This window comes from Eulemur rufifrons, chromosome 7, assembly GCF_041146395.1.
Source record: "Eulemur rufifrons isolate Redbay chromosome 7, OSU_ERuf_1, whole genome shotgun sequence".
Lineage (NCBI taxonomy): Eukaryota > Metazoa > Chordata > Mammalia > Primates > Lemuridae > Eulemur > Eulemur rufifrons.
The window spans coordinates 66413040-66426129 of NC_090989.1; the positions used below are offsets into that span (position 1 = coordinate 66413040).

General features: G+C 44.3%; 1 protein-coding gene across 9 annotated transcripts in view; it reads left to right on the top strand.

The window, feature by feature from the left end:
• The window catches only part of KALRN (kalirin RhoGEF kinase), a 639384-nt gene that overhangs the window by 192362 nt on the left and 433932 nt on the right, over positions 1-13090 (top strand). For all 9 annotated transcript variants that reach the window (XM_069475127.1, XM_069475129.1, XM_069475125.1 and 6 more), the window contains exon 3: positions 40-154. In XM_069475127.1, the coding sequence (XP_069331228.1) occupies positions 40-154 (115 nt within the window). The remainder of the gene's footprint in view (positions 1-39; positions 155-13090) is intronic.

Genomic DNA, 13090 nt, shown 5'->3' on the forward strand with positions numbered 1-13090 from the left:
TGGTTTTCTTAAACTCCCTCCTCTTCCTCCTCCCTGCAGGGGGCCGTGATAAGCGAGGTGGACCCATTCTGACCTTTCCTGCTCGCAGCAATCATGACAGAATAAGACAGGAAGACCTGCGGAAACTTGTGACGTATTTGGCCAGCGTGCCAAGGTAAGGGGAAGGGGAATGGCCTGCAAGGGAGGGAGGGGGAGGGAAGTGGGCGTGATGCTCATGAGTTGGAAGGAGCTCCATCCCTGCCAGGGACCTGGGTTGTTTCTGCCCTTTGAGTGGATTCTAATTATTCCTGGAACATCATCGCCTATTTTTTGCCTCATTCCTGTCATTCCCATTGTTACTGCTGGGACTCGTGTGAATGGGTGGGAGTGGAAGTGGGCACTGTGGGCAGAGGTGAGGGTCCCAGGCTAAGAGGACCAGTATGAGGCCTGCACTGGGAGACGGTGTGGCCTGAGGATGAGGGATGGAAAGCTGCTCTTTACCTTAGCAAATGAGAACTCGGGTTGATTCCACTCTGACTTGCATAACAGGTTATTTTCAAAAGCTCTAGCTGTGGATAGATTTGTGGCTCTTGGAGTTTGGGGCAAATAACTCCACTTGTATTACTCAGCTAGAGGAGGCCCTCAGTTCCATCTAGGTCATGCATTCTCAATGGGGATGATATTGCCCCCGGGGGGGGGAGGTGAAAATTGGTTCTAGGGGATAGCAAAAGAATTTTACTCTTCCATGTATAATATTAATTACAGTTATATATATACATATATATACACATATACACACACCAATGTGTATATAGGTGGTATTAAAAGTTCATTGGGTGGGATGATTAGGGAAAAAAGTTTAAAAAGGCTCCACCAGGGCAGAGGGCAATAAAAAAAAAAAAAAGCATGAGGAAATACTGGTCTGGGCTGTGCTGGCCATGGAAGTGGGTGTGGGAGACTTGCCACAAATGTGGCTTATGCCTTTTGAGAGGGGAGAGAAGAGGCCTTCGCCTAGTCAGAGAATCACAGAACGTGAGAACTGGATGAGCCCTGAGGAGCAATCTAGGCAAAGACGTGTCATGTTCTGCTTAGGGACTGAGGCTGGTGTGGGACGCTCACAAGGTCAATGCTAGAGCCTGGCCTGGAACTCAGCCCCCTGACTCTAGCCCCAGTGCTCTCTCACCCTCCTCGCTTTCGGCCAGCAAGGATGCTGCTCTCTGCCTCTTAGAGCTGCCAGAGCCTGCGAAGTGTTTGTTGTCGCAAATGAAAAGTTGTGCCTTGGGCTTTCAGCACCTTCATCCTGTCTCTTGCATTTTATAGGAGCATTAGCGAATTACAAAGAGGCGCTGTATATCCAGCTCTGCCTTTGCTGGGAGACCGGGGATAATTTTTGAATGTGCTGATTAAGTTCTTGCAGCAGGTGTGGAATGAGGCACGCACTACATTTCAGATGGCTGCAGGAAAGACAAATGTGAAGGGATTGGCTGATGGTGATGGGCAGGTGGTACAGGGGACTTTAAGAGCAGCCGTCACCTGCTCAGAAGGATATGGAATAGAATGGCGAGCCCTGAAGAGCTTCAAGCAGAAGGCTGCAAACAAACAGATGCTGAATGGTGTCTATTTTTTTTTTTTTTTTTAAATGATATCCACTGGGGACCAGAAAAAAGGACAAAAGGTCTTATGCTCCAGTGAAAGGAATTTGGGTTATATCCAAAGAAGAACTTCTAAACTTTGAGTGCATGAGACAATGAACTAAAGAATAGAAGATTTTTTTTCCAGAGGTTTTTATAAGAAGAAATATTCCTATCTGTCTCAGAGGCAAGGAGATGGAATAAATAACCTGTGATTGCTATAGGTAATTTGCCAATTTAGTCATTTAGTAGCCAAGTAGATTTTAAAGCACCTTTTCCAAGTATATGAATAACAGGCATAAAACCAGGCATTTTCTAAGGCAATTTACAATAGAAGTTTTCATAGGGATCCATGATAGACCCCCAGTTCTTTTAGAGCCAGAAGAAATTGGGATCCCAGGAGATATGAAGGGCACATTTTTCTTTCCTGCATGTTCATCACATACCTGAAGCTAATTCATGCTCATCTTTTCTTTAGAATTAAAGGAGAAAGAGTTGGAAGAACACTTTTATTTGTTTGGACTTGTTAAGTGAAGAGTGGGACAAAAGAGACTGGGAGCCATTAACAAAGACAAGGTTTCTGCTGGGGTGAAGGGGATGAAAGCCAGGAGGGCCTGAGAGGAGGGGCATGAAAAAGAAGGAGAAACTACACGTTGTCACTGAAGGAATATCCCAGGCTCTCCGTTTCTCAGAGGGTGGTCGTGAGCATTGCATCCTGTGCTCCTGAGAACAGAGAAGGTTCTTCACAGGTGCTGGCAGGTGGCAGGCAAGAGTCCTGTTGCCACCCTCAGTGGGAAGCATCATTCTGTGATGCCTGCTGCTGCCCTCCTGAGGGACCTGTGTTCCTCAGCAGTGCAAGTCCCTTGCCGGCTGCAGGGCCCACTAGCTGGTCATGCCCACTAGTCACCTCCTAATTCTGTTGGCCATAAGTTCACACATGATGGCTGTTGGAAATGAATCTGGAACAGAATTGTTGTCAAGACAATGACGTTTGGGTAGGAAAATTGAAGAACTTAGCGGTTCAGATAGTGTTTGCCACTCTTCTGTGTAGTCATGGCTTTCAGAGAGAAGGGGACTATGAAAATGAACAGTTAGATTAGTAGATGATACTGATGAGAAGAAAGTTTTTGTCTGGGCCATGATCTAGGAGGCTAAAACGACAGGCTCCCGTTGGAGGTGGAGTGTTTGCTACAGACTGGTGTGATCAAGCCTGTAGGTGTCATTTGAGATTCATTTATTCATTATTTACTTAACAAATATTTAGATCCTCTGTATGCCAGGTAGATTGAGGATTCATGGTGAGCAGGAATAGACATTCTGAGAAAGTTAGGGAAAACCTGGGTATTTTCTTACCCGGTAACAGTAAAAGGCAGTCCAGGATGTGACTGCACTGGTAGCCTAGGAGATGAACCAGCCGGCAGAAGATAAACAAATAAGGACAAATGAGTGTCGAAAGAGGATCCCAGAATCTAAGGAGCCAGCCAGCTTGATGGCCATTTTTGGCACCATTCTGGAACAGATGATTAAACAGTGTGATAATTTAGAAATGAATAGGAAGAAATAGTCCCACTCTCCTCTCTGCAGGCCAGGCCATATCTGGACCACTGCATTCAACTCTGCAGCATTCACCTTGCCCCGTTTTAAGAACTACAAAGACAGTTAGAGTGCTTTCAGGGGAGCAGCACATTAAGGCACCCACAAACCATGTCTCTGCAGTTGAAGGAATGAGGGAGGTTTGCTGGCAGGCATAAAGATGGAAGAAAAAAGTGACTCTGACTTCAGATTTCAGGAGAGCTTCCCCAAAGATGAGGGAAGAGGCATAGTCTCTGTTGCATCAAAGGGTAGAAGTTAGCATTAGGCCTTGGAAGTGAAGACAGAACCGGCTCACATGGGAGCTGTCCAGCATCAGCGCTGCTGCCTCTGAAGAAAGTGAACTTCAGAGACTAGATCCTCTGTTAGGGATGCTGTTGTAGAAAGAGCTCCTTTTCTGGGTTAGAGGTGGGCTTAGATAATTTCTAAGAATCCTTCCTGCCTTGAATTCTAGGTTTCTATGATATTGGAAAAAACATGCATCATAAAATGTAGGACCTCAAAACGAGTATTACCACCCCCATCAACATATACACCCCCTTCTCAGGCTTCCTAAGTAAGTTAAGGCCTGGGATTTCACTTGAGATCTTGTCTACACCTTAAATCCTAAGAGAACTGCTTTGTAGTCCCCTAGACTCTGGGTGGGAATTGTGGGGCATTGCCCAAGACCAGGGATTCTGCTGGGGTGTGGCAGTTTGGCTCAGTCCTGAGCTACTCACGCAGGACCCATCTCAGCCTGCGATGAATCCTTTCATCTCCCCTGGCTTGCTGCTAGTGTGTTTGGGCATCCACCTCCTGGGTGCTCCCCAGGCTTTCTGTTTTCTTGTTCTGAGCAGTCACAGAATGTCAGGATAGGAAGAGACCTTAAAAGTCTTCTAATTTAACTTCCCAGCAACCCCACAGACTCAGTTCAACAAATATTTATTGAGTGCCTACTATGAGCCAGGTCCTGGACAGGGATCTTGATGAGGTCTCATGTTATCTTTCCTGTCATCCACCCTACAGTTATCTAGCTTTTTTGTCCTTCTAGCCTCCTATCTGCTTGCAGTTACTTGTACATGAAAGGAGTGGAAAGGAAATACGTAGATACGATCAGCTGATGAATGGCCCTAGAAACTGAAACACAGCATAGAAAACCCAACCCAAGAGTAAACAAGTGCCCAGGCATAGCCCACAGTGTGGATAATCTACCCACTGTGATTCCTGGGAGGTGACTAAGTGTTTAAATAGGAATTTCTAAGTACTACATCTAGTAAAGAAATCCTGAGTTATTTTCACTGCATTGAATTCCTCTTCTTCATCATCACTGTTACCTGCTTTGTCATGATTATCTTTCTGCTACTCCTAAGGGCGCAAATTGATGTATCTGCCACTTAATCCACTCTTAACAGTGCCACCGAGATGATGAGTGTTCCACCAAGGAACGCAGGTGTCATACTGGTGAGGAAAGATGACAAGAAATTAGGACAGGTTATTCTGTAATGCCAATCAAGCCAAGGTGCCTTTATTTGCAGCTTATTATTTGATAACATTTGCTCTTGTTCTACTGATTTCATCAAAAGGTAAATTGGGCTTATAGCCAGCCTTGTCTTTGTGCAGCATCACCAGAAAATAGGCATAAACAGAGAGAGCCAGAAAGTTAAAAGAAGAGGAGTTAAAAACTGCAAGGGTTTCCTCCCACTATTTTCAGCACGAGAGAGCCTGAGCTATACAAACTGTCATCATCAAATATGTCTTGCTGTAAGGGCCTATTGAAATGTGTTGTTGGCACCCTGCCCTTGGTTCTGGGATCATCAATTAAAGGAGAATGCAGGGAGGAAGGGGAGAAATCAAGGTGAGGGAGGGGCCAGAAAATAGGACCAATGAAAACATTTAGAGCACATTGTTATTATTTACATTTGCCTAAAACTTACACCATTTAAAAATCTGTTTTAATTTCCTTTGTGGCGTATGTATAAAGGGTTTATAATTTCTATTATAGTTTCCACATTTTACATACATTCCTAGCAATACCAGTTAAGTGCCCTATTGTTAGCTGTATATAACACCAGCCCTGAAGAGCAAATAATATTCTACTACGCTGCTAGGGAACATAACATCACAATAGTAACTGCCATTGTTGGTAATCTCCTTCCTTAGAGTCACATTGGCTTTTGCAGCAAAACTTGGAGCAGCATCTTAGCACAGACAGAAGACACTGAGTTTTGGAGCAGCTCTACCTTTCTGCAGTTGGGAAACACGTGGCCACTCAACCTGGGTAATTTGAGACTTTAACTGAAGGACAGTTTATAAAGATGTGGACAGGGAGCAGGGGAACCAACAAGATTTGGATTATCAAGGTATTTCAGGCTAGAAACAGCAGGGAGGTGAGACATGGCCACTTCTATGAGAAAGGAAAGCTGTGTGAGAGGCTGCCTGACAAGAGCTGTGGCTTTCGGGGAAAGACGTCACCAAGTCATGGTGACTGCGTGATAGCGGGCAGGGAAATTGACACACTGACCTCACTCTCCTCCTGCTCTCTGCTCTCCTGCCATTATTTGTCGTTGGATGAGTGTACCCAGAAGCAAGATGACAGGGCAGCCTCCAGGGCACTGGGTCATGGGGAGAAGATACAGAATCAATTCAAGGTACAAATGAAAGCAATTTGGCACAGGGTGAGACCTTGGACATATTATTCAACATTTCTGAGTCCAATATTCTAATTTAATTTGGGAAAAGAATGTCTGTCTCACAAGGGTATTGGGAAGAAATTTTCTAGCAGTCTCTTTGTAGCACCCAGGCACTCGGTAATCTGTTAGTCTCTATCTAAAAGAGCTTAATAAAAGTGATAATAATAACAGCAAAATATTTATAAGCACGTACATACAAAGCAATATTTGCTACACATGAAGGAAGAGATGTAATGTATATGAAAGTTAGGAAGCACCAAGTGAAATGAGCACTTGAGAGCCCACCCTCCAATGCAGCATCACCTCTGCCTCTGATGCTACCCAGGACCCCTCCCTGCCCTGACCCCTCCCGGCCTCCTCCAGAAATAAGCACTATCCTGAGTTGTATATTTATCTTTCTCTGGTTTTTTTTAATATAGTTTATCATATGTTTTCATAAACAATATATTGTTTAGTTTCACTGTTTTTTGAGCCTTATAAAAATGGTGTCGTACCACATGTCATTTTCTGTGACTAGCTTTTTTGAACTATTGTGATTTGCAACAACATGAATGAATCTTCAAAAATAATTTTGAATGAAAAAGAAACTTCTGACTCTGAAGGGTCAAAACCAAATTATCAATAAAAATTAATAGTAGTCTGAATGGACCCAGACTGAGGGGGACAGAATGAAGCAGTACTAAAGTGTCTCTTGAGAAGTTTCTCTTAGTTAACTGCAATGAGGAAAATCAATAATGATTATTTTTCTCAGTACTTTAGAGTAGATGTCATAATTTATATTGATATCAAAAAATAAGTGAGGCCGGGCGCGGTGGCTCACGCCTGTAATCCTAGCACTCTGGGAGGCCGAGGCGGGTGGATCGCTCGAGGTCAGGAGTTCGAGATCAGCCTGAGCAAGAGTGAGACCCCGTCTCTACTAAAAATAGAAAGAAATTATATGGACAACTAAAATATATATATACAAAAAATTAGCCGGGCATGGTGGCGCATGCCTGTAGTCCCAGCTACTCGGGAGGCTGAGGCAGGAGGATCGCTTAAGTCCAGGAGTTTGAGGTTGCTGTGAGCTAGACTGACGCCACGGCACTCACTCTAGCCCGGGCAACAAATCGAGACTCTGTCTCAAAAAAAAAAAAAAAAAAAAAGTGAAATTCTTTTCAATTTATTAATGATTGGTATTAAGTAAGATAAAGGATGTAAAATCCTTACACAGTGCCAGGCACACAGTAGATTCAATAAATGTAAGTTTGCTTCTCCTGTGGTCTGGGAGAGTCTGGCGTGCACACAGGTAAGTGTTGCGACAGAGGACTGAACCCAGTGCCGTGGACTCCCAGCACTTGAACATCCTGCATCATTGCTGACTGGGGTCAGGGCTTCAAAAGAGGGGTGCTTTCTGAGCAGAGGGTGGAAGCATTAAGAGAACTGTCAGAAGTACAAGGGGTAGGGGCGGCCCAGGCAGAGGGAAGGGTTCAGGAAAGGGCTGGGGTGGGGCAGAGGACATCCAAGGGCGTGCAGGTTAAGTTCCAGAAACTCAGGATGGAAGAAGCATGGAGTCTTTGGGGAGAGTGGTGAGATGGGGCAGAAAGGCATACAAGAATTCCATGTCCAGTTAAGAAGTTTTACTGGTAAGCAATCAAGAGCTGATGAAGAGCTTTTCAGCAGGAGAATGACAATTAAAATTGCATTTTAGAAGATTCGCGCTGGCAGCTGAGTGGAAGATGGAATGGGGGAGAAGCCTAGGCAATGAGGAAGCAGTTGCAATAGTGTAGGTTAAAGGTAATAATAATAGCAGTTATCATTTATTAATCAGTTCCAGGCACATTAGAAGTATTTTACATGCATTAACTTAATTCTCACAGCACTTTGAGATGGGCATTATTAATATCATTCCCGTTTTCCATATGAGGAAACTGAGACTCAGGGAGGTCAAGTAACTTGCCTATTGTCACACAGCCAGTGTAATCTGGAGCCAGATGGCCGAGCACCAGGGCCTGAGCTTTTATCCACTGAAGAGAGGAGGGGGCCAGATTGAAGCAAGTGGCAGAGTGACAGGACCAATTTGGGGAGAGTAAGATGGTAGGCTCTGAAGGATGGGCTAAGACTGCATTGGAACAGAGGGTCAATGGAACAGGACGGTAGGGAGGTTGGGGGGACACACAGATGTAATGATGGTGGGCAGGGACCACCTGTGCTTCAAACCTGCTTTCCTGAAGGTTCTCTTTGAAGCATCAGTGTAAAGGTTGCTGCAGGTGGGAAATGCAGGTGGCAAGTGCCTCAGTCCTGGGCTTCTGCTGGCCAAGGCAGGCATGGTGGCTATGGGTGTGCTGGACAACGGAGGTGGTGGGGGTGTGGGTGGGGTGCTTCAGAGTTCCTCCCCCAGGTGTTTGTGTTCATTTTAGATGGGTAAAGTCTGCTCATTTATGCTTATCTGTGGATGATAGTTGACTATGATTTAGTTACCACATTACACCAAGAGATAGGGAGAAAAAGCGAAAGCACTTAGAAACTATTTAAGATGATGACTAAAAGACCATCAGTAGCAAGGACCCTGACCGTAAAGCCGGGCTTGGTGGGGCAGTCAGTATAGTGTTGCAGTAATGGTCCTCCTGTTCATTTCATTGGGTCTGAGATGTTTCCTTCGCTCACCTGCCTGCCTGTTTCTAGCTTCTTTTTTTTTTTTTTTTTTTTTTTTTTTTTTTTTTTTTTTTGAGACAGAGTCTCACTCTGTTGCCCAGGCTAGAGTGAGTGCCGTGGCGTCAGCCTAGCTCACAGCAACCTCAAACTCTGAGCTCAAGCGATCCTCCTGCCTCAGCCTCCCGAGTAGCTGGGACTACAGGCATGCGCCACCATGCCCGGCTAATTTTTTCTATATATATTTTTAGCTGTCCATATAATTTCTTTCTATTTTTAGTAGAGGTGGGGTCTCGCTCTTGCTCAGGCTGGTCTCGAACTCCTGAGCTCAAACGATCCGCCCACCTCGGCCTCCCAGAGTGCTAGGATTACAGGCGTGAGCCACCGCGCCCGGCCTGTTTCTAGCTTCTGAATTGCTCTGGTGTCAGAAGCACAGTTCTGGAATCAGTGCTCAGCTAATATGCATTTGGAGGTTGGGTCTCTTCCATGGCCCTGCCACCACAGTAGGCCTTGGCAGGTCTGTGTCTCTGAGGGGCCAGAGGGGCTCGGGAAACACTGTGAAAAGGAACCCCTTGCAGGGAGCAGTGGAAGAGCTGGCCATGACGCTTCAAATGCAGAGAGACAAACATTTGTGATTCCCTGAGGAACAGTAACCGGGGCAATCAGAGGCGGAAACCACTTGGTCATGAAGGAACTATGAGAAACAGCGCTGCTTATTCCAGGAACCACTAAATGCCTTTGTGTGATAAATCAAGGACTCAGTACTGGACAAAAGAATTCCTAACAAGAAGAGGTATTATTTCTCCTTCACATGCGTCTCTCATGTGTAATCTTGGAAGAGACTTCAAGGATCGACATTGACTTGGTGAGAATGGAACTGTGGACTTGCAGAGAAGGCAAGAGTGGGCTGGAGGAAAATACTAACACCTGGAAATTATGCAGAAGGTTCCAGCCCAGGAAGAAGGAATCCCAGAACATTCCCCTCTGGGAAGAGAAATGCACATGCTTGCTAACAAGTTTTCTCACTGTAAAACAGGCATAAAGACATTACTAAACACAACGGTGGTGAAGGTTACATGAGACAGGACTCAACACACAGAAGGAGCCAATGACAAGTGGCAGTTTCTTTCCCTTGCCTTGCTTGCAAGTAAGGATCTTGTTTTGTCACTTGCCTTTCATCGTCCCTAGCACTGCTTTGTCAAAGTTAGGGTTAGGATTACGCTTAGAGTTAGGATTAGAGCCAGGAGTGATAGCAGTTTTAGCTGTAGGGTCGGTAACACTGAGTAGGTGTGTAATAAATACTGAATGAATGTATATATGTGCCTAAAAGTGTGACAAAGTCTTGGGCTAGTCTTTAAAATTAGAAAAGTATTTCTTTACCAGAGAAAATAAATGTAGAAAAATATAAAGAATTTTTAAAATATCACTTGTAACTATACTACCTAGAGATACTAACAACCAATATATTGACATATTTCCTTCCTGTCTTTTCTAAAAACAGAATTGAATTGTTTATTCAATCTTGCCTCTTGCTTTTTTCCCTTTAGCATTATACCTTAAGAATATTTTCATAACATTAAAAACTTTTCACATATAATAATGTGTCTTGGGATACATCAGATTTCAATTAACCCCATCGTTAGACAATTAAGTTATTTCCAAAACTTCACTGTCATAAATAACCCTCAGTAAATGTCTTTGTATGTAAGTCTTTGTCTATATGTTAAGTGGTTTATTTGGGATAGATTTGTGGCCATCATAGACTTTTTTTTCCCTTAAGACTAGTGAAACAAATCACTAGCTTTCTGAATTTCCCAGTTTATATTTCCAGTATGACTTGCCTTAAACTTCCAATTCTTTAGATTTCCCCAAATTTAAGTTTATGTGTTTATCATTGCCCAGGCACCACTGTGCAAACATTGTTATCACTATCATCAAGAAGCTCTCACTTAGGGCCACATGTTATGTACTGAAACCTGATCCTGGCTTTGGAAAGACTAAAGGAATTGGTCACAGGGACTGCCACATGGAGTCTCCTAGGCTAGGATTCTTTTTACTTTACTAAACTAATATGGCCCCTTAATAGGGACCATGCATTAAATTAGGATCTGATATGAAATGTAGAAAGGGCTTGATTGTTTCTTCCCTTGGTGAATCTTTAGTTTTGCCTCTGGATGTGTTTCAGCTCTTTGGCTGATTGTGTAGTCAGTCCCTGGCTTGGCTCAAAGTGGCTGTTAACCTCCTCTGTGCTTGTCTGAACTGGAGTCCTTATCTGCCCTCCATCGAGATAGTTAGGCCTCCTGGGAGTTTGTCTCTGGGCAGCAACGTCAAATGAACCTCTAAAGCTTAGGTGTGGTCATTTAATTTCTCTCTTAGGCTACTGGAGTCTATGGTTCACCAGGAGCAGGCTGATTAGGAAGCTGAAGTGTCTGGTGTCACCTTGATTAGGGCAACTTCAGTATGTCAGGTGAAATAAGATCCGATGCATTCTGGTTTTTCTGGAGTTCATGCTGGGTAATCAGGATGATTTAAATTCAGCTGGGATTCATGTGGCTGGAATGTTGGAAATAAAGGAGTTCCCTGAATATAGATGATGGAGAGACAGCCTAGTATTGGGGAAAAAAGATGGGTTTTTTACTTGGTAGTTTCCAGATTTGGGGCTGTTTCTCTCTTTCCCATTAAATAATAATTTTCACCTGTCATTGATTAAGTCTTATCATGTGCCCTTCACTGATGTTTGGAGTTGTATATGTTTTCAGGCATGTCTTAGATACTGATACTTCATGATATGATGCTTAAGTTTTGTAGAGAGAATGTCTGTATTATAATATATACACTTTGGCAATTTAGGTATGCTGCCACCAAGTGGTAGAGCACCTCAGGTCAGCTGCCCAAGAAAACAGACGGGTTTTGTCAGAGGCTCCAAATGGTAATATTCTGCTCTCTCCTTATTAAATCTTGGATTTTGCAGACTTTACATTTTAAAATTCTTTTGAAACACTGAAATTTAAGTAGCCTTTAAACAACAATTATTTTCCTTCAGCTACAAAATGGGTTGAATACAATCTTTCTCAGAGAACTATAGTAGACGTTAAAGAAAATGTTTGTGAAAAAGTTCAGCCTATGTGTGCAATAATTGCCAGCTGAAATTGGGAATTTTATAATGACGCTAATTTTGAGAAGAAAATAAATAGCTAAATAATGTGGTGTTTCTATAATAATTCTTAACTTTCATAAAATCAAAACTTTTTAAAAATTAAAACAGAAACAAAAACAGAAAGCCCTTCCTGTTGGTTTGTCTTCAGTCCTAGGTAGATCTGAAGTCACGGTCCCCCAAGTGTACTTGTCTCTCAGAACTCCCTCCGCCCCCCTCACCATTTTTTTTTTCACCAGCCACAGACATTAAAGGTAAAACACTGAAGATAATTTGTCTTTTCAAGCCTTCCCTTTCAGACGGTTTTCTTTCCCTGAACATGGAAGGTGAGAACAAGAAAAACGCCATCACCTAGGGGGCTTTGTTGCTGAAAGTATGCCTCTGGTGAATATGATCGCCAAGTGCAGAAAATGCCCATACCAGTTTGACAGAGTCACTTTTACTGAAAGAAGGAGGTCCCCCTCGCCTTTCTCTCCCCATCTCATCTCTTCTTGGATTGCTTTAGATAAAAAGTTTTCCCCAGAATTTCTTTAAGTCCACTGTTACCTAAGCAGAACAAATGATTTGAACAAAATCTGAAGATGTTTGAGTCTAGAAAACTCATCATGTAGGGTGGGACCCCTGTATTCCATGAGATCAGACTGTCCACCAGGCTTTCTCTCTGATGGAGGGAAAACCTCTTGGGGGGTGGGATGGGGGGGTCTTGTTCCTTGTTCCCAAGTATGCACAGCACTGCCTTGCAAGTTGCTGAATGCAGTTGGACTGGGAGCTCCCCAGGGGGAAATGGCAGGGCCTCACCACTATCCCCCAGACCCCTTGGGGCCAGTGCCGGGGTCTCTCTTTTGGACATGAAGTCCTGGAGGCCAGACTGAGGTCTCCTTCAGGATGTCCTCTTTCCTCTGTGAGGGGCTGTTCCCCACAGCAGGTGCCCGGCCCAGGGTGGGCGGACTGGCTCTGTGGCAGAGAGGGAGGCAGAGCCCTCTACCGGGGCATGAGGCACGCAGGTGCCTGAGAGGGAGCCAGGAGTGGACTCTGCCTCACCAAGGAGGTGTATTTCTCTTTCTAAATTGAGCAAGTATGACAGCCAGCCCCATTTCTCCCGGAACCCAGGCAGGAGCACTTTATCAGCCACGGTGACTCAGTGAGGACAAATGTTTTTCCGGATAATTTACTGACGTAATCTAAGCATGTGTCCTGGCGGGCCTGGCCTCTCTTTTTTTCTCAGAGCCTCCCTCCTGCCTCTGTCCTCCCCCCTTCCCTCCCCCACTCCGCATTTGTTCTAGGTCAAGTGAGGACCAGCCTTCATTTAGAGAGTTACTCAAAAACTCTAAAATCAGTGCATTTTTCTCCATCTTGTCTCTCAGACTGTTCTGTCTGAGCTAGAATTTATCTGTTCTCGTTGCTAGTAATTCCTGTGCCAGGGTCTGGCCTGGTGCCTC